The sequence below is a fragment of the Theropithecus gelada genome, chromosome 20 (assembly GCF_003255815.1).
Source record: "Theropithecus gelada isolate Dixy chromosome 20, Tgel_1.0, whole genome shotgun sequence".
Classification (NCBI taxonomy): Eukaryota; Metazoa; Chordata; class Mammalia; order Primates; family Cercopithecidae; genus Theropithecus; species Theropithecus gelada.
Window position 1 is genome coordinate 32,309,939 of NC_037688.1, and position 23,980 is coordinate 32,333,918.

General features: G+C 53.1%; 1 protein-coding gene across 1 annotated transcript in view; it reads right to left on the reverse strand.

Annotated features, from left to right (window-relative positions):
* The window catches only part of FA2H (fatty acid 2-hydroxylase), a 64,470-nt gene that overhangs the window by 16,801 nt on the left and 23,689 nt on the right, over nucleotides 1–23,980 (reverse strand). The window contains exon 2 of the mRNA XM_025370441.1: nucleotides 10,961–11,053. Within this exon, the coding sequence (XP_025226226.1) occupies nucleotides 10,961–11,053 (93 nt within the window). The remainder of the gene's footprint in view (nucleotides 1–10,960; nucleotides 11,054–23,980) is intronic.

Consider the following 23,980-nt stretch of genomic DNA (forward strand, 5'->3'; position numbering starts at 1 on the left):
TGATCTTTTTTTTTTTTTGAGACGGAGTCTTACTCTGTCGCCAGGCTGGAGTGCAGTGGCGCGATCTCAGCTCACTGCAACCTCTGCCTCCCGGGTTCAAGTGATTCCCCTGCCTCAGCCTCCCCAGTAGCTAGCATTACAGGCACATGCCACCTTACCCAGCTAATTTTTTGTATTTTAGTAGAGACGGGGTTTCACCATGTTGGCCAAGATAGTCTCGATCTCCTGACCCTCGTGATCCGACCGCCTTGGCCTCCCAAAGTACTGGGATTACAGACGTGAGCCACCATGCCTGGCCTCTTTTTTGTTTTATTAAGAGGTGAGTCTTGCTATGTTGCTCAGGCTGGACTTGAACTCCTGGGCTCAAGTGATCCTCCTGCCTCAGCCTCTTGGGTAGCTTAGAGTGTGTGTCACTACACAGGCTTTATCTCACCTTTACACGGCATTTGAATGTTTTCTAACACACAGAATATGAGAGTAAGTTAACACATACAAATACTTTAGAAATAATTTAAATGGACACATAATGGAGAGTGTGTGCAGAAAGTGTTACTCATAGGGACGCAAGCTCAGAAAACTTTGCAGGTTTCAGCTCCAGGCAACGGGAAGCCGTTGGGGATTTCTGACAAGCCAGTGCTAGGTTAATCTGGACTGAATCCAGTAAAGAACAGTGGACCTGGAGTGAGGGGAACTCCATTAAACCCTGGCTGTGCCTTTGGCCAGTTGTGAGATCCTGGACATGCATCTTTTCCTCTTGGGGCCCCTCGGTGCCCTCATCTGTGATGCTGGTGGGCCCCAATCCGCCACCCACAATCGGACTGAGGATGAGGGTGCCGCAGTGGATGCCCAGCCAATCTTCGGCTTGGAGAGTCAGGCAGTCACTGCAGGTAGGAAGTGGGGGAACCATAGGCAGGGAGAGGAAGGGAGAGGAGCAAGGGCTGCACGTGGAAGAGCTTGCAAGCCTGGATGAAACAGCCATCAGTGATTCCAGAAACCCGCCTTCCCCTCACCCTGGCTGCAATCTCATCCTTGTACAGGCCTCTCCACCAAAGCCTGCAGCCCCAGGGGGTCTTCCAGGAACCGGCCCTCACGGGCCCCCAGCTCCTCTGGAGATGGAGCTAGTCTTGCCATCACAGCAGGGGTGTGGGGGGCCCGGGAGCAAGCAGGCAAGGCCACTGGGTTTCTCTCTGTGCCTGTGACCAGGATGAAAGACCCAAAGAAAGCTGTGGCTTCTGCCATGTGAACTTGGCAGGTCCCAGGTACTGGCTGCCTTCCTGTGGCAGGGGTGGGGGTTGGGAGGTTCACTTCCTGCTTCTCAGGCTGGAAGACAATCCAAGTCAGCCTGGAGCCATCCCGCCCTGGCACTAACTAAATCAAGCAATCATCTAAACTGCACCTGGTCGCTGCTCCCTTCCTGACCCCAGTCTCCTTGACCTCAGCCCTTGAGTCTAGCAGCAAGTGGGATCACTGGAAGTGTGCTGTCTCATTCCCTCCAGTCCTCTGCCCTAGGTCTCTAAACACACACACACACCCCCCACACCACCACAACCGCTACCACCACTACCAGGAAAAAGAACTGGAGGAACCAGCTGGTGGCCTGTGTGTACACCTTATCTTGCGGCAGTCTGCAGAGCCCCACCTTAGAAGAAGTTGGGCCAGGGTCACGGCGAGAATGCGAGGCTTTGTCCCAGCTGCAGTAGCACTCAGAGCTAATCCCCATGGAGCCCTGCTTATGTGTCAAGCATGGTTCTAAACACCTGACACAGGTTCAGTCACTTGATCCTCGCCATACCCCTAACTAGGTGGGTATTCTAACTATTGTCATTTTGCAGATGGGGAAACTGAGGCTGAGTAATCTGCCCAAGGTTGCCCACTTATGTCTCCTTGATGAGTTGGCCCCTTTACCACTGGGAAAGAGCCATCTTGGTCCCTGGAAATACTCCTTGTCCTGAAGTCTGCTTGGTTAGTAATAGAATCACGTTCGTTTCCTGAAGCTTGGTGTGCACAGGATCCATGTTTTCCCATACTTTTCCTTTCAACTTGTGTATGCCTTTACATTTAAGGTGCATCTCTTGCAGACAGAATATAGTTGGATCTTCTTCTTTAATCTAGTCAGACAATCTCTGCCATTTTTTTTTTTTTTTTTGAGAAGGAGTTTCACTATTTTTGCTTAGGCCAAGATGGCAATGGTGCCATCTCGGCTCACTGCAACCTCTCCCTCCTGGGTTTAAGCAATTCTCCCTGCCTCAGCCTCTGAGTAGCTGGGATTACAGGCACCTGCCACCATGTCTGGCTATTTCTTTTTTCTTTTCTTTTTTTTGTATTTTTAGTAGAGATGGGATTTCACCGTGTTGGCCAGGATAGCCTTGAACTCCTGACCTCAGGTGATCCTACCTGCCTCGGCCTCCCAAAGCGCTGGTATTACAGGCATGAGCCACCACACCTGGCCATCTCTGCCTTTTAATTGAAGCACTAAATCTATTTACATTTAATGTTGGCGTAGCTCTACTCTGGTTTTCTTTTCTCATTCTTTCCTTCTTTTTTTTTTTTTTTTTTTTTTTTTGAGACAGGGCTTGCTCTGTCACCCAGGCTGGAGTGCAGTGGCACGATCTTGGCTCACTACAGCCTTGACCTCTGGAGATCAAATATTCCTCCCACCTCAGCCTTCCGAGTAGCTAGGATTACAGGTGGGCACCCCCATACCTGGCTGCTATTTTCTATTTGTCTCCTCTGTTCTTCCTTTGTCTTGTTTGAATGAAATATTTTACAATATGCCATACTATCTCCTCTATTGACCTTTCAGCTCTGCTTTCGGTATTTTCCTTGCAGCTGTTGCTCTAAAGAGAATAATATGCATCTGTAACTTACGGTCATCCCTCTCAAATGAATCCCCTGGTCCGCTCCTTTTCTGAGACAGGAGCTTGCTCTGTTACCCAAGTGAGAGTGTGGTGGCATGGCTATCGCTCACTGCAGCATCAACTTCCTAAGCTCAAGCGATCCTCCCACCTCAGCTTCCCGAGTAGCTGGGACTACACGCTCACACCACCATGCCCAGCTAATTTTTTTTTTTTTTTTAGAGACGAAGTATCACTATGTTGCGTAGGCTGGTCTCGAATTCCTGGGCTCAAGGACTCAATTGATCCTCCTGCCTCAGCCTCCCAAAATGCTGGGCTTATAAGCATGAGCCACTGTGCCTGGCCAGCGCCCCTGGTTTTTCTATGTCCCACTTTTGCATGCTACACATGACAGAGCCTGCTATCCTGTGATTCAGTGTGCACTTTACACAGACGGAGCCATCTTGAACTATGATCTTTTCCAGCTATAGTACAGGGATGTGGCCAGGGGGTCCCTCTCTCAGTCTAGCAGTGGTTTGGGCAAATTTTAATCTATTGATCCATTTTGTCTTTATTTTGTGAAGCAAGTAGAAAATGGCATAGGATTCTTTTCCTTTCTTTTTTTTTTTTTTTTTTTTTTGAGATCGAGTGTCACCCTGTCACCCAGGCTGGAGTGGTGTGGCATGATCTCGGCTCACTGCAACCTCTGCTTCCCCGGTTGAAGCGATTCTCCTGCCTCAGTCTCCTGAGTAGCTGGGACTACAGGTGTGTACCACCACACCTGACTAATTTTTTTTTGTATTTTTAGTAGAGATGGGGTTTCACCATGTTGGCTAGTTTGGTCTTGAACTCCTGGCTTCAGGTGATCTTGCCTCGGCCTCCCAAAGTGCTGGGATTACAGGTGTGAGCCACTGTGCCCAGCCGAAAATGGCATAGGATTCATACGTTGAATTCAGTTGAACCACAAGAAGAAATGTCTAGGTAAGCTATAAGCAGGGACTTCAGCCTAGCTCTCACACCTGGATGTACAGGAAACAGAACAAAAGCACAGAGCTGGTGTGGAAACCGGAGCTAGACCGTGGAAGATGCGTTTACAGGTGTGGTGGGAACAGCCCCAGCACAGGGGTCTGTCATTTGATTGACTTGATTTCAGTTACTCCCTGGGTAGACACAAGCACCGCCACCTGCACACATGGTGAACTTGTGCTTGAGAGTCAGCCCCAAGCTGCCTCTTGCCTGTCTGGGGCCGTGGAAGGCCTCACACCCGAGCTCTGTATCTAGTCTATGCTGTGTCTCCACAAGGAAGCCCTCCTGGGTGCCCAGGGAAGCTGCTCACTTCACTCTGGGGCTGAAGGACCACCCTGGAGGAATCCCAGGAAGGCCTCGCTCTCCCTTCTGTGAACACTCCTCTCAGTCATCAAAGGCCAACACCTGTAGTTCTATGACTGGCGCCTCAGTCCCGCTATTCCAGGCGAAGCCCCATGAACCTCCCAGAGAAGCTCAGAAATTCAGGCCCGCCAACCCCCGACCCAATTTATAGATGAGGATATTGAGGCCTGAGAGGTCAAGTGACTCTTGAGATAGGATTGGTTGGGCCTGAAGTGGAGGCCTCCCTCCTCCTTCCCCCAGCTTGTAGCAACCTCCATACAGTTTCCCAAGAGCTGGGACTGGCACCCTGTGCACTTGACCTTGATTTAGGTGGTACATGCACTGATAGGGTGTCCTTTCTTAATCGTCTTCCAGTCCTGAGCACTGAAGGAGAAAGGCTCAGCTGGGTGCTGAGAGGTTGGAGGCCTCTCACGTGCTGGTTGTTTTCAACATGGCAGCTGGCGGGACCTGGTTTTGAGAAGGGAGGACAACAGAAGATGACAGCTTGGGATCCAATGAGATGGGAAGCTATGCAAGACACATTTCACTTCCTGCTCTGCCTGACCAAACCATTGCCTTAGCTCATCGTCATGGGGGTGGGCAGTGCCGCTGACACTGAGCAACTATCCCGCCTCCCGCCTGCCCCCACTCACCGCATTCGCCACCTTGGGGAGAAGCAGATTCTGGGCACACCATTCCCCAGGAAAGCATCCTGTGCCACCTGGCCCTGTGCTGCCTGGGAGGAGGGGTTCTGGGGAGGGGGATCCCGGAGGAAAGCAGGGAAGCCCCCTCCTGCCTGGGCACCACGCCCTTCTGCCCACCCTTTCTACCTGACCGAAGACCCCTCCTACTCCTGCCACATCAGTGGGTCTCTTCCTTCCAGCTCGTTCCCAGTCCTGGCCCCATTTACTCCTTTCTTCCCAAGGCTTGGGGGACAGAGGGAAGGCATGGGCACAGGTTTACAGGCTGTGTTCGTAGCTGGGGTGGGGAGAAGGGGAGATCACGCCACTGATGACGCCTCCACTTCCCAGGCATCTGGGGGCTCCCATGGCTCCCCCTACAGTAACAAGTCCCCTTTTACAGCAGTGGAACTGGACACCAGAGAGGCATGTCCAGCACTCGGGGCCGCCCAGAGGAAACTGGCCTGCATGGGCAACAGCACAGTTATGCCCGAAACTGCTCTGGAATGAGCAGCTCATTGGGGTGGAGGGATTTTTTGGTGATTCAAAGACCCGACCAATGGGCCGGGGCCCAGGAAGCGATGCAGTGGGGAGTGGATTTGGCCAAAGCACCTTGTGCCAACTGCGTGGGGTCCATGCCCCACCCCCCAGCCTGCTCTGTTCCCGCCTTAGAGAGAAGCAGACGGCCTCTCCCAGGCTATGCCAGGAATGCGGCCCACAGCAGCATGGGCAGGGGGAAAGGGCAGCCTGCTGCCCAGAGGGTGGGCGGAAGGGCGATATGCCCGGGTAGGAGGGGGCCTTCCCCGTTTTCCTCCTCTCCCTCCCCAGGACCCCTCCTCCGGGCAGCACAGGGCCAGGTGGCATAGGACGCTTTCTTGGGGAACGGTGTGCCCAGAATCTGCTTCTCCCCAAGGTGGCAAAGGTGGTGAGTGGGAGTAGGCAGCGGGTGGGGTAGCTGCTCAGGGTCAGCAACACGGCCCACTCCCACAGCGATAAGCTAAGGCAATTGTTTGAAGAAATGTCCACCCAAACTCAGGGCACATCGCGGAGGGCAGCTTTCTGAGCAGAGAGGTGGAGGACGTGCTTCCAGACAGCCGGGGCCGCGGGAGGGGAGGGGGGGCCAGTTTTCTGCAGCCCGGTCGCCGGTCAGCCGGGGCTCAGGCCTCACATCCCTATCCTTCATGAGCCTTAATTCTGGGAGTTGGGGCCGATGATGACCTCCCTTGACAGATGAGAAGACAGGGTCAGATGTTCGGCTGCACGTGCTGTGGCAGGGCCTGGACGCGAGTGCCCCACTCACAGCCCAGGCTCGGCCAGGAGGCCTCCTGGCAGCCAGATCGGGACCCACGGCTGTGACTTCCTCGGCACAGAGGCTGTGAGGAAGCCCAGCGGCGCTCAGTGGGGGCAGCAAGGTGGGGCTCTTGGTGGCGTTGCCGGAGTGACTGCAGGCCAGTCCTGTGCGGTCTAACTGGGACAAGCTCGAGTCCACAGAGGTGGACTTGAGGTTCCGGATCACCTGCCTCCTCCCCCTGAGCCCTATGACCCTCCCGTCACCCAGGGAATGTGAGGACAGGGAGGTGGCCTCAGGCTCATCCCACGAGGAATCAGGCAGTGGAGAGTGGATAGGGAGCAAAAATGCCAGAGCCACAGGCAGAAAGGAAAGACAGCTTGAGCGCTGGCAGAAAGCAGGCACGACCCTGCCCTTAGGGCTGAAGATGAGTGAAGGGGGCCTGCCCAGGGCCCCGCCCCAAAACCAGGTAGGGTGGTCTTCCCTTGCAGCACATTTTCTGATATCTCTTAGTACCTTCCACCAGATCCTCCAGATAATGCCACTCAATAATAAGATGCAGGGTTGCAATCCCAGCACCTTGGGAGGCCAAGGTGGGAGGATCACTGAGTCTGCGAGTTTGAGACCAGCCTGGGCAACATAGCGAGACCCTATCTCTACAAAAAAATTTAAGAAAATTAGCCAGGCATGGTGGTATGCACCTGTAGTCCCAGCTACTTAGGAAGTTGAGGTGGGAGGATGGCTTGAGCCTGGGAGGATGGCTTGAGCCTGGGAGGTTGAGGCTGCAGTGAGCTACAATCTTGCCACTGTACTCCAGCCTGGGTGACAGAGTAAGACCCTGTCTCTAAAAAAATTAAAAAGATAGAGGGAAGAGCTTTCTCCATCATACTGGAACACCACGTGGCATCTCTTGCCGCCCAGCCTGCCCTGTCTATGCCCTCCTAGGGTGTCCTCTAAGACCACAGAAGCAGAAGGCAGTGCCCAGCCCACCTGCCTACTTTCTGCCTTGGGGTATTTTTTGAGCACCACTGAGCTCCTCTGAAGAGGGGCCAGGAGCTCTGGGCAAGGAGGCAGGCAGAGAGGAGACTCAGGGACCCTAAGCCCTGTAATGACAGTCTTGGGATGGCCCTTTGGATGTGGGGCCCTCCAGACCCCTACTCTGGCAGGGAGGGATTATAGAGAGAAAGGAGGCCCAAGGGGGCCCAAGGCGACTAGGCAGGCAGGGTGCCTGGAAGAGAGCCAGGCCAGTGCCCACAGTGCCGAGCCTGGTCCCCCTGTGACTGATCTGGGGGTCCTAAACAGGTAAAACACTATGGCCAATATCAATTGCCTTGCCAGGCCCTGGGGACCCTGGTGTCAGGGTGGTGTGTGTTATGCTGGGCAAGGGGCAGGGACAGGGAGTTTGGGGAGCTGACTACTGACACGCCTGCTGGATGGGTCTATCTGTCCCTTGAGGGAAGAGGGTGATCAGACCCATTGGCCAGCCCCAGAGGCTGGAAGGAAGCTGGTTATGCCAGCATCTGGCTTAGCCTGAGGAAGGATGGGGAAGAGGATGTGGCTGGCTTGGGAGACACCACTGGTATCTGCTCAGCTTCCCCCCCCTCCCCGCCACCCCCTCTCCTACTCACGGGTCTTGGGGTCTTATTCATGGTCAGCTGTCAGGATGGGAAGGTTCCAGTACCTTGTGGAGGGGAGGGGCTGCTATCCGGGCTGCTAGTGTGCCCAGAGGTGACTTTGGGCGGGAGATGTAAGCTCTTCCTCATCAGTTAAATCAGGATAATTATAATCCTTATCCCTCGTGCTATCAGCAGGATTAAAGCAGATAACCGATAACACATTTAAAGCGGCTGGCACACAGTGAGGGCTCAGTACAAGGGGTGTGGATTCAGGGCTAATTCCGCTGCTGAGTGTCTGGGCAGGGAACTTCTGCAACCCCCTCAAATCACACCTGTTCTCTACGCTTCCCCAAAGGGAGGCTGGTCCCCAGGGCAGAAAGGGTGGAGAGGGCTCCCAAGGGAGGGCTCCGAAAAAGACATGGCGAAGTGGCAAAGGAGGCTGCTGGACCAGGGGGACAGGTATGCCCAGGAGCTGAGAGTGGTGGGCAGCTCTGGCCACCTCACCTGGCTGTGTTCTAGAAACGGGGAGGGACGTGGAGGGTGAGAATCCACAGCCTGGCTTCTTGTCTCATAAGGAAGCCTGGGTCCTGCCTGGCTGGGTGACTGAAGGGATGATTTAGAAACTGTTCTGGTAAAATTCCACACAGAGTCCGAAAGTCAGACGATCCCTCACCTCTGAGCAGGGAGGGGCTCCAGGGTTTGCTTCCTGGCTCTTCTCGCTGTCTTTTCAGATCCTTCTAACTCTGCCCTGGCTCCATGGCCTAGGGTCCCCTCACTCTTCCCAGCATGGCCCACTCTGTCCCCACCTTCTAGGGCCGGGGAAACTGGATCCTGGGAGGCCAGGACTCCAGTCTTCGGCAGCAAGCACAGTACCGAGCTTGGAGGCGAAGCCAGAAGGGTTAACACCGGCAAGCCCCTCTGCCCCAGGAGCAGGTGTGCAAATCCACCCCAGACCTGGGGACTCGGCTGAGACAAAGCTGCCGCCTACAAGGCCTCTCTCCCAGCTCCTCCATGTCCCGACCCAAAGACCCACCCCAGCACCCCCTGCTGGGGTCGGCAACAGATGGGGGGCTCAGGTTGGAGCGCTGGTGGCTCCCCCAGCCTCTCTGTTCCCACTAACGGAGCTGCGATTGCCCGTGAGGTGAACGAGAGAGCAGCAGCACCCTTTTTTGGAAAGTCAAAAGTTAAAAGAAAAGAAAAAAGCCGAAAAGCACCCTCCACACTCCTGGGAAGCCCCGCTGCTTGTGCTGATTTTCTGGGGTGCTAAGGGGGGTTCCCATGCACAGCTGGGTGGGTGGGGGCTCCATCCAGAGTAGGCCTCCACATCCTCCTGGGCCCAGCCCTCACCCTGCTGTCTCAGCCCAGGGACACAGGAGGAAGGGGAGGAAGAGTGAGTGTGTGGAGAGAGAGAATGAGAGAGAGGTGGGGAAGGTGAGTCAGGCTGCCTGGACGGCTGGCCCAGAGCCAAGCAGGGAGCAGGCCATGGGGGAGGAGGGGCCCCTTGTCCTCTTGGGTGTGGTCATGGTGACAGAACAGGTGATGGTGGCACAGCCCAGGTTAATCCTCCCCTTGCCTCCTACAGTGATGGGGCCGGGGTCCGCCCTGAACCACAGCTCGGGGAGACTGGGAGGAGCTGGCCGCAGAGCTGGCAACGTGGGCTGGATCTCCCGTCCCCAGCCAGCCTCAGACCCCAGCTCCTCCCTCCAGGACAGTTTTGTTCATGTCACTCCACCCTGAGGGCTGCCACATTTGTTCAGTCCCGGTCAGCTCTTTTCAGAATTCAAACCCTAAGCCAAGCTCACAGATGCCTCTCTCTACAGCTCCTTCCGGTACCATCCACTGGTCACTCAGGACAAGACCCTGAGCCAGGACACGCTGTAGCTCACTCTCTGGTCCCTCATCATTCTGCAAACTCTCCCCATTCCCCCCGATCACCCCCTGTTCCAGACTGAGGTCCTGACCCTGACAGCGCCCGGGGCCCAAGCTGGGGGTTGAGGCTCAGAAACCAGGTCCCAGCTTGCCAGCTGCGTGGCCGGGCGGCCTTTCCTCCGGCTGGCCCCCATCTTCCCCTGGGTTCTGCACCTCTCAGGAGGGGATGTGGCACCGAACAACTTCTTTCGGCCTCTCTGGTTGGATCCCCCAGGCGCCTGTGCTGTGGGCGGATGGGTTCTCCCAGAGGCAGTTGTGATCTCATGTGACAGTTGGGATCTCCATGTTCCCAGCGTCAGGGCCAAGGGGACCCAGCAGAGTCAGCTTTGTGGGGTCCCCGCCCCACTCTGCTCGCCTGTGTTCCTTGGGCATGCATCCCACGCCGCCTCCTGGGGTAATAACTGTTTATGGCTGTGGTGGGGAGGGGTTACTGTCCCCTCCATCAGGCGGTGAGCTCCCGCGGGGATGGGCCTGTCCTGTTTGTTTCTGTGTCTTTGAGGCCCAGCCGAGGCAGAGGGCACGCAGGGTAGGGGTTTATGGACATGCACATTTGTGTCTGTTCCTAAGCTGGAAAGAAATGGCACCAAACCCAGCTCCCTCCAGTGACCCCCCACCAGGCAACGCTGCTTCTCCCCCGCCACTGAGTGACTCCCTTTCCACCGTGACTGCTCAGCTCCTCCAGGGCTCACCTCACCGGTCTACGGGGTCTGCTCAGCCACAGCAAGGCACTGGCCTCTCAATGCCAAAAGAGGCTTATCCTAAGACTGCAGGCACCACTGACTCCTCCCAAACACGGAGGATGGCTTCAGTGCTATCTCCTGCTGGACTCAGCAGGCTCCTGTGCCCTGCACTGGCCAATGTCGCTTCCAGATGATTGCAGGTGCCGGGAGCAGCTCTACCTTGCACCCTGGTCAAAGTGAGCATGTCTGGGCCTGCCAACCCTGTCACAGCCCCTTGTCAGCTTCAGGGGTCCTGGTGGGAGAATTCTTTTCCAGGGGTGTCTGGGATCTGGCTCCATGCTGAGACCTTGTCTGCTATTTTTCTGAACTTTCCACCAATGAGGCACACCCGTGCCTGAGTTTGCTGCCCCAGGTCACGACTGTGGGCTGTGGACACCTGTTTCCCCTTCCCTTCTCCCCTGGGCACACGTCATGCCCACTCCCACCTTTGGCTCCACACACCCTCTCCCTCTCCTCATCCCCGCCAGTCCCCAGTCATCACCCCACTCCGTCCTATGCCAGGTACCTTGTCCCAATCCACCACTTTGAACCGTGGTTCCATAGCAGGATCTGTCTTCTGAGTCTCCTCAAGGGCTACAGCCTCGTTCTCCATGGAGCCCTGGAAGGAGAACATACGAGAGGATTATATACAGTGGGTGAGGGAAGAGGGCAGAGCCCCAAGCTGCCCCGAGAAGAGGCAGCCAGGAGTGGTGAGAGCCCCATGGGTGGGGCAGGGTGGTGGAGATCAAGGACGTTGGGTCCTTCTGAAAACAGAGAGACCCTGATGTGAGCATTGTTATTCTCTGTATTTTATATTTCCCTTAAAAAAAAAAAAAAAAAAAATTTCCAGCCAGGCACAGTGGCTCACACCTGTAATCTCAGCACTTTGGGAGACCAAGGTGGGTGGATCACCTGAGGTCAGGAGTTTGAGACCAGCCTAGCCAACATGGTGAAAACTCATCTCTACTAAAAATACAAAAAAGTTCACCAGGCGTGGTGGTGTGCGCCTACAATCCCAGCTACTCAGGAGGCTGAGGCAGGAGAATCGTTTGAATCTGGAAGACAGAGGTTGCAGTGAGCCGAGATCGTGCCACTTCACTCCAGCCTGGGCGACAGAGCGAGACTCCATCTCAAAATAATAATAATAATAATAATAATAATAATAATAAAATTTCTGCATAAACAAAACAGGCAGAAAAATCTGGGAGAGGAAGTGAGCCGGCGGAGAGACTGCAGGGAAAGGAGCTTGCTTAGTGGGAGCCCTCTGGGAAAGGGGTCCCTGCTAGTCCTCCCTCAGGTCCCTGGCAGGTCCCAGGCAAAGAGAGTACCAGGGTAGCACCCAGGGCACCTGGTGGGGCTCACGGGGCCACGCTGATGAGTCACAGGCTGTGGCTTCTAGGGCCACACGCCCACAAGAAAGAAAGGCAGCAGGGAGCAAGGGAGGCTGTCCCTGCAGCAACACCCAAGTGCCAGTCAGTCAGCAGCCACACGTGGGGTGGGATTGGCAGAGCAGTGCCCAAGTGGACTCAAGGTTAAATCGAACTCACAAAAAGGTAAAGTCAGAGGGAAATGGGATGTGCTCGGAAAAGCACACAGCCCCAGTCAGCTCTGATGTCACGCAGGGTGAGCCCAGAGCGAGCAGGGTGAGCCCAGAGCGAGCAAGGTGAGGCCAGAGCGAGCAGGCTGGCACGTAAAGTGAAACCCATGCTTCCCCGTAGGAGGGGCGGAGAGAGAGTGCTCGCCTTCTCTGTGTCCTTGTGACTGAAGGAAGCCATGGTGCTGGTGGCCATGGCAGGGAGCTGGAAGCTGGACGCTGGCCGGCGGCCAAGAGGCTACTGTCACGACTTGTACATTTTTGTTTCCAAACGGACCCAAGAGAACCTGATGCTGACAGTATTTGGCATTTTATGGGAAAATCCACGTGTAACCTAAAAGTCGGCTTTTGTGGTCCTGTCTTAGTCTGTGTGTCTCAGCGTATTTAGTCTGTATCACCAAGCTAATACCTGAATTTTTTTATTTCTTTGAGACAGGCTCTTGTTCTGTCACTCAAGTTGGAGTGCAATGGCCCACTGCTACCTCTGTCTCCTGGGCCTAGGCCATCCTCCCACTTCAGCCTCCCAAGTAGCTGGAACTACAGGTGCACGTGACCACACCCGGCTAATTTTTGTATTTTTAATAGAGATGGGGTTTGGCCATATTGCCCAGACTGGTCTTGAACTCCTGACCTCACGTGATCCGCCCACCTCGGCCTCCCAAAGTGCTGGGATTACAGGTGTAAGCCACCGTGCTAGGCCAACACCTGATTTTAAAAAATACGTGTGTGTGTGTGTGTATCTATCTATCTCATGCTCTCTTGAGTACAAAGAATAGTGGATTTTATAGCACATCATACATGGAAATACCTCAAATATCCAATAAAAAAGTCCTCCCTCTTCCCAAGACAGCAGCTCAATAATCCTGTTCCTTCCAGTTCTATCTAACCTCAAAATACTCCAGGGCATGCCCTCTCCAATCCCTCCCCACCACCCTGCTCCAGTGAGCTAGTGACTTCCTTCTTCCTGGGTAGTTTTCTCCACGTCACTCAAGTCCTTCCTTGAGTAGGATGGTTGACTCCCTCTCTGTACCCCCAGTACCACTCACTGCAACCCCATTTGCCTCTCCTAGAAAACACAAGGCTCATCTTTTTTTTTTTTTTTTTAGACTGAGTCTCATTCTGTCGCCCAGGCTGGAATGCAGTGGCACCATCTCAGCTCACTGCAAGCTCCGCCTCCCAGGTTCATGCCATTCTCCTGCCTCAACCTCCCGAGTAGCTGGGACTATAGGCACCTACCACCACGCCTGGCTAATTTCTTTTTTGTATTTTTTTAGTAGAGACAGGGTTTCACCGTGTTAGCCAGCATGGTCTTGATCTCCTGACCAAGTGATCCGCCCGCCTCGGCCTCCCAAAGTGCTGGGATTACAGGCGTGAACCATCGCACCCAGCCACAAGGCTCACCTTAGCAGGGAAGGGCTTACCATACATAGTACTATTAATGTTTTCGTCTATACTACACTTTTCAGACTGCTCGGAGTGGTAGACACAGATCTCTTTTGGGTATATCCACCTGAACCACCACTGCAAGCAGAAGACAAGGCATTTAGGGAGTTGGTATTTCATGAGTGTTTACTATATGCTCAGCCGTCTAATCTTCCTAATAACTGCATGAAGTAGGCACAGTGCTTATTCCCATTCGGCACATGAAGGGACCTGCCCACGGGGCAGTCTCACAGCTAGTGAGGGGTCGAGCCAGCAGTGGGACCTCAGAATATTCTCTTTACCACCACGATCTTCTTCTCCAATCATTCTAGCAACTGATCTATTCATTTTCCAACTTTATTTTTGAGACAGGGTCTCTTGCTCTGTCACCCAGGGCTGGAGTTCAGCGGAGTGATCTCGGCTCACTGCAACTTCCACCTCCTCAGCCCAAGTGATCCTCCCACCACAGCCTCCTGAGTAGCTGGGGCCACAGGCACACGCCACCACAGCAGGCTCATTTTTGTATTTTTTGTAGAGATAGGGTTTTGCTATGTTGCTCAGGCCGGTCTTACACTCCCGTTCTCTAGTGATTTGCCTGCCTCGGCCTCCCAAAATGCTGGGATTACACGCATGAGCCACTGCACCCAGCCCATTTTCCAACTTTTAAAAAGTCATACTTTCCATCTGTGATTTTTACCCAGTTGGTATTTATAATTTCTTGCCTCCTGTTGTTTGTGAATGTTGGGGGTAATTATCTTTTTTTGTCCAGTGGTGTGATAGGTTCCAATAGGCAGGGACCTTGTGGATTTCTGTTTCCTGTTTCTAGACCCCTGCCTAGCCTGGGTCTTGCAAATACCAGATGCTCCACCCACATTTCCCCAGTGGGCTGTGTTTCAATGCTGGGTCTCTGCAAGCAGCCACCGTTTCCCAAGACTCCTGCCATGTGGTGGGCCTGGCTGTGGGGGCGAAGCCCTGAAACTCTGCAGGGCTCACACTCCTTGGGGATGTGAAACAAATGGAGTGGGTGTATCTGCCCACCCTGCCACGTGGTGGGGTGTCTGCCTGAGGGGGTGGGCCAGGACACAAAACATGCATCTTGCAGTCTGGGCTGGATAGGGCAGTGCCCAGATAAAAGGATCAAAATTCCAACAATCTAGATCATAGATTCTCAGTGCCCTTTGGCCGAGTACATAGGAAAGGCATGAGCAGAATGAAAAATATATAAGACTGGTATGAGATTGCCAGTATTTTATTTTGCCAAATAAAAATATTTCAAGGGCAGGCATGGTAGCCAATGCCTGCAATCCCAGCACTTTGGGAGGCTGAGGTGGGAGGATTGCTTGAGGCCAGGAGTTTGAGACAAGCCTGGGCAACAAAGTGAGACACTGTCTCTATCACAGAAAAAAAAAAGCCAGGCGTGGTGGTAGTGTGCACCTGTGGTCCTAGCTACTCAGGAGGCTGAGGGAGGAGGATCATTTGAGTCCAGGAGGTTGAGGCTATGAGTAAGCTATGATTGTGCCACTGCACTCCAGCCTGGGCAACAGAGTGAGACTTTGTCTCAAAAAAAAAATTTTTTTTTAAATTTACTATCAGCAACATTTCATAAACAAGAGGAAATTTCAATGCCAAATATATAGGAAGTACATGTTGTCAGGATAAAAGGCAGTTCTTTCCAAGGAAGGCAGTTGGCAACTTTATACTGACATTTACCAAAAAAGGTTCTATTTTATTATTTTTAAAATTATTTTCTTTTTATAGAGATAGGGTCTCACTATGTTGCCCAGTCTGATCTTGAACTCCTGTACTCCAGTGATCCTCCTGCCTCTGCCTCCCAAAGTGCTATGATTATTGCTGTGAGCTACCATACCCGGCCTCTATTTTAAAATATTGATTAATCCAGAACAATTATAACAACATTCTGTTTTTATCAGCATTAATTGCACATAATTGTTCTTTGGGCTCAAGATGGTTGATGTGGGGCTTGATGATCTATCTGTAACAGGAAGTAAACCAAATGTTCACCATGTCCTGGTTCTAAGGTTCTACTTCAAAAATTACAAAAATCCAGTTTCTTAGAGAGATGCTAAATAGAAACAGCCATTGAAAGCTTCCTCATTCAACTGGAAGTATCCTGGGTGACATGAGGAAAGCAGAGGAGTCCCTGCTCTGTGGATTTCTGTCCTGCTCCTGAGAGCCGGGGGAAGGGCAGTGGGTCATACCCCGAGCGGCTCCATCCCCAGCACAGAGCGGCCAGGATTCTCTCTCCAGAATCCCTCTGAATCATGGACCAGAGCCAGTCAAGGGCTAGAAGAGGAGGCACCCTCTCTATGGAGGCTGAGGAAAAGAGGGACAAAGGGGAAGGGGGTGGGCATGGCCTCTTCCTATCCTTCTCCTTCCTGCTTCTGCTCTAGGATCCTGGCGCCACCCCAGGGAGCAATGTCAGGACTGATATGCTTCTGGCAAATAAGCCCCAGACTGACTAAATAAGCAAGGTACTTTCTGGGTGGCTTCATCGGGACCACACCCCTCCTTGGCAGAAGCCCAGGTTCTTATCACAAGGTGGGACACACCTCCAACATGGGAGGAGACTCCAAGGAAAACCAGAGCCAGTGTCACACGGTGTCAGTAGCAGGAATACTCCTAGGTACAGGGACACGTCCTCCGGTGCATTGTTCATTGATTGATTTTCTCAAGTCTAGTTGTGAGATTCCAGGTCTAAAAACTCTCCCTACACACAGCTAAGACAAAGAACAAGGTCTCCCAGTCCCACCTGGGGGACACCAGGACTCCAGGAACTGAGTCCTGCCAGGAGCGGCTGCGCTGCACGCACGCCACACACGTTGATCTGGGCCACGTTTTCCAGACTCCCGCCCCAGTGTTTATTTTAGAGTTGAGCCAGCTCACCCTTGAATTCCACAGGTGAACACCATCCATGAATCACGAGTGTGTAGAGGTCATTCCTGGGAACTAGGGTACAACTCCAGCTTTAAAAGGCTTTTAGAAAAAGTTTCTTGGAAACTTTCACATTCATTATTTAAAAGGCTCTCCTGGTCCTGGAAGCAAGCCAAAGGGTGGTTTTTAAACACTTTAAAATCCAAAAAGTGCTTAAATGAAGATATGTGTGCTTTTTTTTCCCCAGTATTTGGAAATTATTCCAGATGATGCCTTTTTTCCAATATTTGGAAATTATTCCAGATTATGCCTTTTTTTTTTTTTTAAATCAAGGTCTCACTCTGTCACCCAGGCTGGAGTGCAGTGGCATGATCTTGGCTCAGTGCAGCCTCAACCTCCCAGGCTCAAGCAATCCTCACATCTCAGCCTCCCAAGTAGCTGGGATGATGGGTATTCACCATCATGCCCAGCTAATTTTTAAACTTTTTGTAGAGATGGGGTCTTGCTCTGTTGCTCAGGCTGCTCTTGAACTCCCACGTTCAAGCAATCCTCCCACCTCAGCCTCCCAAATAGCTGGGACCATAGGTGTGCACCACCATGTCCGGTGAATTTTTTATTTTTTATAGAGACAAGGTCTTGCTATGTTGCCCAGGTTGGTCTCAAACTCCTAAGCTCAAGCGATCTGCTCACCTTAGTCTCCCAGAGTTCTGGGATTACAGGTGTGAACCACCGCGCCTGGCTGGTGATGCCTTTGAATTGGGTAGGTTTCAGTATTTGGTAAGGGAAGTGAAGAATTTTGTAGTTAGACTCACACTGGCTTTCACAGGAATGATCAGCACAAGTGTTGATGAGTGTGGCTTGACAGGGGGTGTCCAACCCATCTGTGTCAGGTGACAGCTTTCTTGTACCCTGAGGTGGATGAGACTATCCCAGGGCAACAGTCTGGTGCTGAGAACAGAAGTCCTCATCCCGGTCCCTCCTGGCCTCTCTGCCTTGGGAAGGCAGGCAGGAGAGACAGCTGGACACTCTTGTGTTCAGGCCCAGGGCTGTTGAGTGGCGAGGGGGCACCTGGCTCTCCTGATACCGCATTTACCTGTTGATTGTATCCCAAGCTAGCCCGTAAGCACTGTGCGCTAGAGACCCCACTCAATCTTGCTCACTGCTCACTCCCTAGTCCCCAGCACAGCCTTGGCCCGCCAATACCTGCTGAGTGATCCATTAGCAAGCAGGTGGGTGGCTGGGTCGACTCTGAGAGCCCAGGCCTGGAAAGGCCACCAATGTGTGGGGAGGGCAGGCAGGAAGAGAGCCTTCCACAGCCCATGTCTACTTGGAGAGAGAAGGATGGGCACAAGCAATGGCCGAGGTGCTCTGCCAAGGAGACGGGGTCGGCAGGCACTGCTCATTCCCAGCCGAGAGCCACTGGACGTGCTGGGCAATGGAGGGTAGGGAGGGCACTTCAACCTCCTTAGATCCTTCCAGCCATAGTCCGAGGCCACACGAGAGAGAAGCCTTTGAGAAGTACCAACCCTCAATGCTCCCAGCACAACACCAATTCCTGGCTCATCACCAGGCATTATTTCCTCTCCGGTCAGCCCAAGCCACAAGGACAGTATCGAGTCACTGTCAATGGATTTTTTTTTTTTTTTTTTTTTTGAGACAGAGTCTTGCTCTGTAACCCTGGCTAGAATGCAGTGGCACCATCTTGTCTCGCTGCAGCCTCCGCCTCCTCAGTTCAAGCGATTTTCCTGTCTCAGCCTCCTATGTAGCTGGGACTACAGGCATGCACCACCATGCTTGGCTACTTTTTTGTATTTTTAGCAGAGACAGAGTTTCACCATGTTGCCCAGGCTGGTCTTGAACTCGTGAGCTCAGGCAATCTGCCTGCCTCGGCCTTCTTGGGATTACAGGCATGAGCCATGGTGGTGCCTGGCCTGTCACTGCATCTTCGTATCAGGGAGGCTGCAGGGAATGAGGCAGACTACAGTGAAATAGAGGGGCCACGCCCTGTTATAAGAGGACAGCTCTGACTTAGGTCCAAGTCATAGGAAGATGGGGACCAAGGGTTCTCAGACCTTCTGATTTCTTTTCTTCTCTCTTTTTCTTTTCTTTTGACACAGAGTCTCACTCTGTTTCCCAGGCTGGAGTGGAGCGATGTGATCGTGGCTTGCTGCAGCCTTGAACTCCGGGGCTCAATTTTTATTTTTTTAATTTTTTGGTATCAAAGGGGGTCTCGCTATGTGGCCCAGGTTAGTCTCAACCTCCTAGCCTCAAACTCCTGGCCTCAGGTGATCCTCCTACCTTGGCTTCCTAAGGTGCTGGGATTACAGGCATAAGCCACTGCGCCTGGCCCCGATTTCTATGAAAAGCTGGAAAAATACATTTTTATGTAAAATCTCCAGATTTTAAAATGTGACTTGCATTTAAAACAAATGATGTGAGCCAAACCAACACGTATGGATATAAATGTGGCCCTTGGTGTGCCAGTTTGAAACTCCCAGGCAAGTTGCAGGCCTCCTGCTCCCTGGGATGCCCTGTCCACTGAAAATGATGAGCAGGGACAGACGAGAGCAGGGGTTTTCTCCGCCCTGTCAATTCCTGGAACAGGGAATTCCAATGGGGAGCCTAGGGTACACCCTCATGGGGCAGGCGTTCAGGGCCAGTTGCACGAAGGCCCAGGTGGAGTCAGGGCAGGCAGGCGCCAAAGGGACCAGAGTCCCAGCAAGGTCTGATGAAGGGCAACCTCAGGCAGGGACTGGCTTCTAGAGAAAGCAGTAGGTCAGGGAGCAGAAGTGGGTGTTGGACCTGGTTTTTCCTGGTTCTCTTCACCTTACATCTAGAAAGGTGATAAAATTGGCCGGGCATGGTGGCTCATGCCTGTTATCCCAGTACTTTGGGAGGCCGAGGCAGGTGGATCACCTAAGGTCAGGAGTTTGAGACCAGCCTGGGCAACATGACAAAACCTCATCTCTATTAAAAATACAAAAACTAGCCAGGCATGGTGGCAGGCACCTGTAATCTCAGCTACTTGGGAGGCTGAGGCAGAAGAATCGCTTGAACTCAGAAAGTGGAGGCTGCAGTGAGCTGAGATCTCGCCACTGCACTCCAGCCTGGGTGACAGAGCAAGACTCCATCTCAAAATAAATAAATAAATAAGAAAGAAAGGTGACAAAATCTGTGAGGGGTAAGGAATCACAGTACAGACTCAGGCCATGCACCAAGGGTGTTAGTTCCAGGATCTCGCTTCCCAGTGTGGAGGTTGTGGGTTGAGCTATGCCAGTCCTCACAAAGATCTCTATGCTGAAGTTCGAACCCCCAGAGCCTCAGAATGTGACTTTCTTGGGAAACAGGATCATTGCAGATGTAATTAGTTAAGATGAGGTCATTCCAGTGGGCCTTATAAAAGGGGTGATTTGGGCACAGACACACGCGTGTGAAGATGGAGGGAGAGATGGGAGCAATGCCTCTCCAAGCCAAGTATTGTCAAGAGCAGCTGGCAGTCCCCAGCAGCTCAGGGGAGGGCTGGAACAGACTGTCCCTCAATGTCCTCAGAAGGAACCCACCCAGCCAACACCTTGCTCTCAGACTTCCGGCCTCCAGAGCTGTGAGACAATACATTTCTGTTGTTCAACCACCCAGTTTGTGATAGTTTGTTACAGGAGCCTAGAAAACCTGTAACAAGGCCTGAATCAGTTTCACCTGGGATCAAGACGGGTCACCAAAGGAAAGGGAATTCAAGAAGGAGAGGGGACAACCTAGGCAGGCATCCGAAGTGCTGAGGAGCCAGGAGTCTGCCCCTCACCCTAAGCTGAGGACGCGGCAGAAACCAGGATCCTTCAGTCAGCACAGCCTTGCCACCCGGCCCACAGGGGCAGGCCACACAGATGGCCCCGGGGGCACAGGCATTCAAGTAGGTCCATTCCTAGCCCACTGCTGCCCACCTGCAGCCAGGGGCGGCCTTGTTCCCCTTCTTTAGGGCCTGAGAGGTCACTTCCTAGTTTTTCCCACATGGAAATGCTGCGCGTGGAGCAGTGGAGCAAACTGCTGCCCTCTTTAGTGCAAATCTTGTTCTATTCTGCACTTCCCCCATCCCCCAGGTGGCAGCTGGGACAGCCCTGCCACCTCCACCACAAGCACCTTCACCACGGCGCACATGCGGCGGCATCTCACCGGGACGGACACAACTCTCCCTGAGAGACTGGCAGGAGGCATTCCGCACACGGGGGAAACTGAGGCACAGGCGGCTCGAGTGACTTATTCAAGATCTCTCAAGTGACTGCTGGAGGGGCGGGGGGGGGCGCAGAGAGCAGCCCACTCCCAGGGCTGTTCCCGGGAAGGCTCCCCACGTACCCTCCTTTCTCCCCTCCTGGAGGACTCCCTGGGAGGTCCCCAAGCCCCCAGCTTCCTCCAGGGTCCCAGACCCTGTCCTCCCTAGAGAGGGTTTGCTTGGACGGCGCACAGGGGAGAGAACAGAGAAGAACAACAGAACGTCTGCGCTCTGCACCACAAACAAACAAGTCCACCATAGAGGCAGCCTGAAAGGAGGCAGTGTGCGGCGGGCGGGGGCTGCGGGCGGGGGCGCCGGCATAAAGGCATGTTGTTCGGGAAAGCCGGGGCTGGGCACCGCGGGACGGACAGATGGCCTTTTATCCCACAGCCTGGGTTTTGCCTGAAAACCCCTTTTCTGAAAGAGAATGGTTGCCTCGGGCCTTGGGTCCAGCTGCCCCCACCCCATAGAGGCCCAGGGTGAAGGTGGGGGGTCCAGGTGTCGCAGCACCCCTGGGTGGTACATGGTCCCTGGCAGCTAGGAAGGGGCAGGCCCCAGAGGGAGATGATGGTGCCAAGGCTGTCCCGAGCCGTATCTGTACCTGCAGCGAGAGTCTTTCCTGGGGAGGAGGCTCTGGCGTTCACAAGCCCACCTCTGCGGCCCCAGGGAGCAGTCTCCTTGGAGCTGGTGGTTTTTGGTAAAAGCTTTTGGCTGAAATGAAGGCAGCGGATCCGCTTGCTTCCATCTTTAATAAGCTGCCCTCTGTCTTTCTAGATCCAAACCAGGAGTCAGGACCGACCAGGAGCTGAGCTCTAGATGCCTGTGGTGGCCTAAGAAACCGTATCTGGCAAGTGACAAGGCTCAGAACCCCTGAAGCCCACCCACCCCTCGCCCTCCCCACAGTCATTGCAAGGCGATGGGCCCTGCAGGCCACTGTCCCGGTATTCATGGGAGCCAGAGGAAAGGAGGAAAGAAAACCAGCGGGAAACGTGTGCCTGAGTTGTGACCAACTCTCCAGCTCAGGTGTGTGGAGAAGGACAAAAAGACAGTCCTGGGTCCTGGGGCGTTGGCTGTTCACCATGGACCCAGCATCGATTCTACTCGTGAAGTGAGCCCCCTCTAATGCCACTGCCAGCAACCTCGACACAAGAAGCAGAAGCCAGTACAGGTGGGCAGGCAACCCAGGACGTGGGAAAAGGGGCCAGAGGCTTGAAAAAATGAAATTACCACTGGGAACGCATTAGGATACCCGCCGTGGGTTTTTAAGCCACTAGCTCCATTTTTTACCAAATGTTGCCACTGACTGTTGGCAGCCACCAGGATCCTCAGCTCTCCAGTCTCTAACCTCGGATTAGGGCAAAGTTTCCAGGAATGCACTGAGTCAGGGAGACACGTGGGTTTTGCCAGTGAATGCCGGACCTGGGGATCTGGAGAGGCCCCCAGGGAAAGTCTCTGTGCTGGGAGCACAGCTGGAGGGGGTGTGGCCAGGGCTTGTCAGGGTAAACAAGAGGGGCTTTTGGAGGCTTCCCTGCTGGGTCCTTTCTTACAAAATCCTGCCCCTCGCTGCAGTGGTAAAATGGGAGGATCTGAGTTTCAACTCCAATGAGCAGCATCAACAGCTCGCAGGACATGAGTTCCTTAAAACGTGTCCTTTTGCAGACTTGCCGAGACCACTTCTGGACCGTGCTCTCTCAAGACTGAGACCTCAAGCCACCTCAAGCAGGTTTACAGCATGTGCTATCCACAAGGCACCTAAAATATATTATCTCCTCACTGACCCAACTGGTATAATATAGCAAATTTCAGATCTATTGCATAACACTCCAATCCAAGAATTATCCTGTATTTTGCTATTTTTAAAAGGAGAATCAAGACTACTGATTTACAAACAACCTCATGTGCCATTATTCCAGAAACAATATTTCTAAATGTGTCTTTTATAATCTAATAATTTAAGAAAGAAAAATATTGTTCTTGGCACTGTTTACAAAATGGCAAATGATTATGCTACAAAAAACAATAAAAGTCACTGAACCGTTTTATTAAAAAACCCACACGACAGCAGCAGCAGCAGCAGCATCAACAACCACAAGAGCCTCCCTCATACCTCCTACTTCTTTTTGCTGATTCAAGCGATTCCCTCTCCCCATGCCTGGCCATGCAGTCTCCTCCCTGTGCAGTTAAGGATGTTTATGCTTGGAAAGATTGGCTGACTTGTCTCAGGTGGCATGGTGTGTTCTAGAAGACAAGTCCATTGGATTCAGGCCTATGTTCTCTTTTTTTTCACTCTTTGTGTCTGTGTGCGTGTGTGTGTGTGTGTGTGTGTGTGTGTAAGAGACAGGGTCTCGCTCTGTCAGCAGGCTGGAGTGCAGTGGTGCAATCACGGCTCACTGCAACCTCAGCCTCCAGTTCCTGGCTCGAGCGATCCTTCCATCTCAGCCTCCTGAGTAGTTAGGACTATCGGCACATGCCACAATGGCCGGCTAATCTGCTACTTTTTTTTTAGAGATGAGGTCATGCTATGTTGCCCAGGCTGGTCTCAAACTCCTGGCCTCAGGGGATCCTTCTACCTCAGCTTCCCAAACTTCTGGGATTACAGGCATGAGCTACTCTGCCTGCTCCCACTGTACATTTCTTTCTGTTTGTTTTTTGAGACAGAGTCTCGCTCTGTCACCCAGGCCGGAGTGCAGTGGCACAATCTCGGCTCACTGCAACTCCCACGTTCAAGCGATTCTCCTGCCTCAGTCTCCCGAGTAGCTGGGATTATAGGCACGCACCACCATGCCTGATTTTTTGTATTTTTAGCAGAGACAGAGTTTTACCATGTTGCCCAGGCTGGTCTTGAACTCCTGACCTCAGGTGACCCACCCGCCTTGGCCTCCCAAAGTGCTGGGATTACAGGTTTGAGCCACCGCACCCGGCCCCATCACACATTTCTTAAATTAGCAAAGTCTACACAGTGAATCCTAGAACTCATGACAACTGCTGACGCCTGGTGGGTACAGCCTCCATTCTATGTGTTATACTCGTCACCATAATGCTGCTTCAGCCCCAGGAAGTGACTTCCTTAAATAACCACAGGGTAAATTGTCTTTCTAGGAGGTCAGTGCCTGCCTGACATGGCCACAGGTAAGGGACCTCACTGAATACACATTCTGGTGTGCTCAAGCAGAGAGGGCAAGAAAGAGCCATTTGTGAATGACATACGGACAGCAGCTTCCTAGATAGCACCATCAGATTGGGTGCCATTATCCCAGAGAGAAATGCCTATGGTGCTGGGTCACAGCTCTAGACCAGCACCATCTGGCAGGATTTTGTCCGGTGATGGAAATGTTCTATATGTGTGCTGTCTAATATGGCTGGTGGTTCCCACC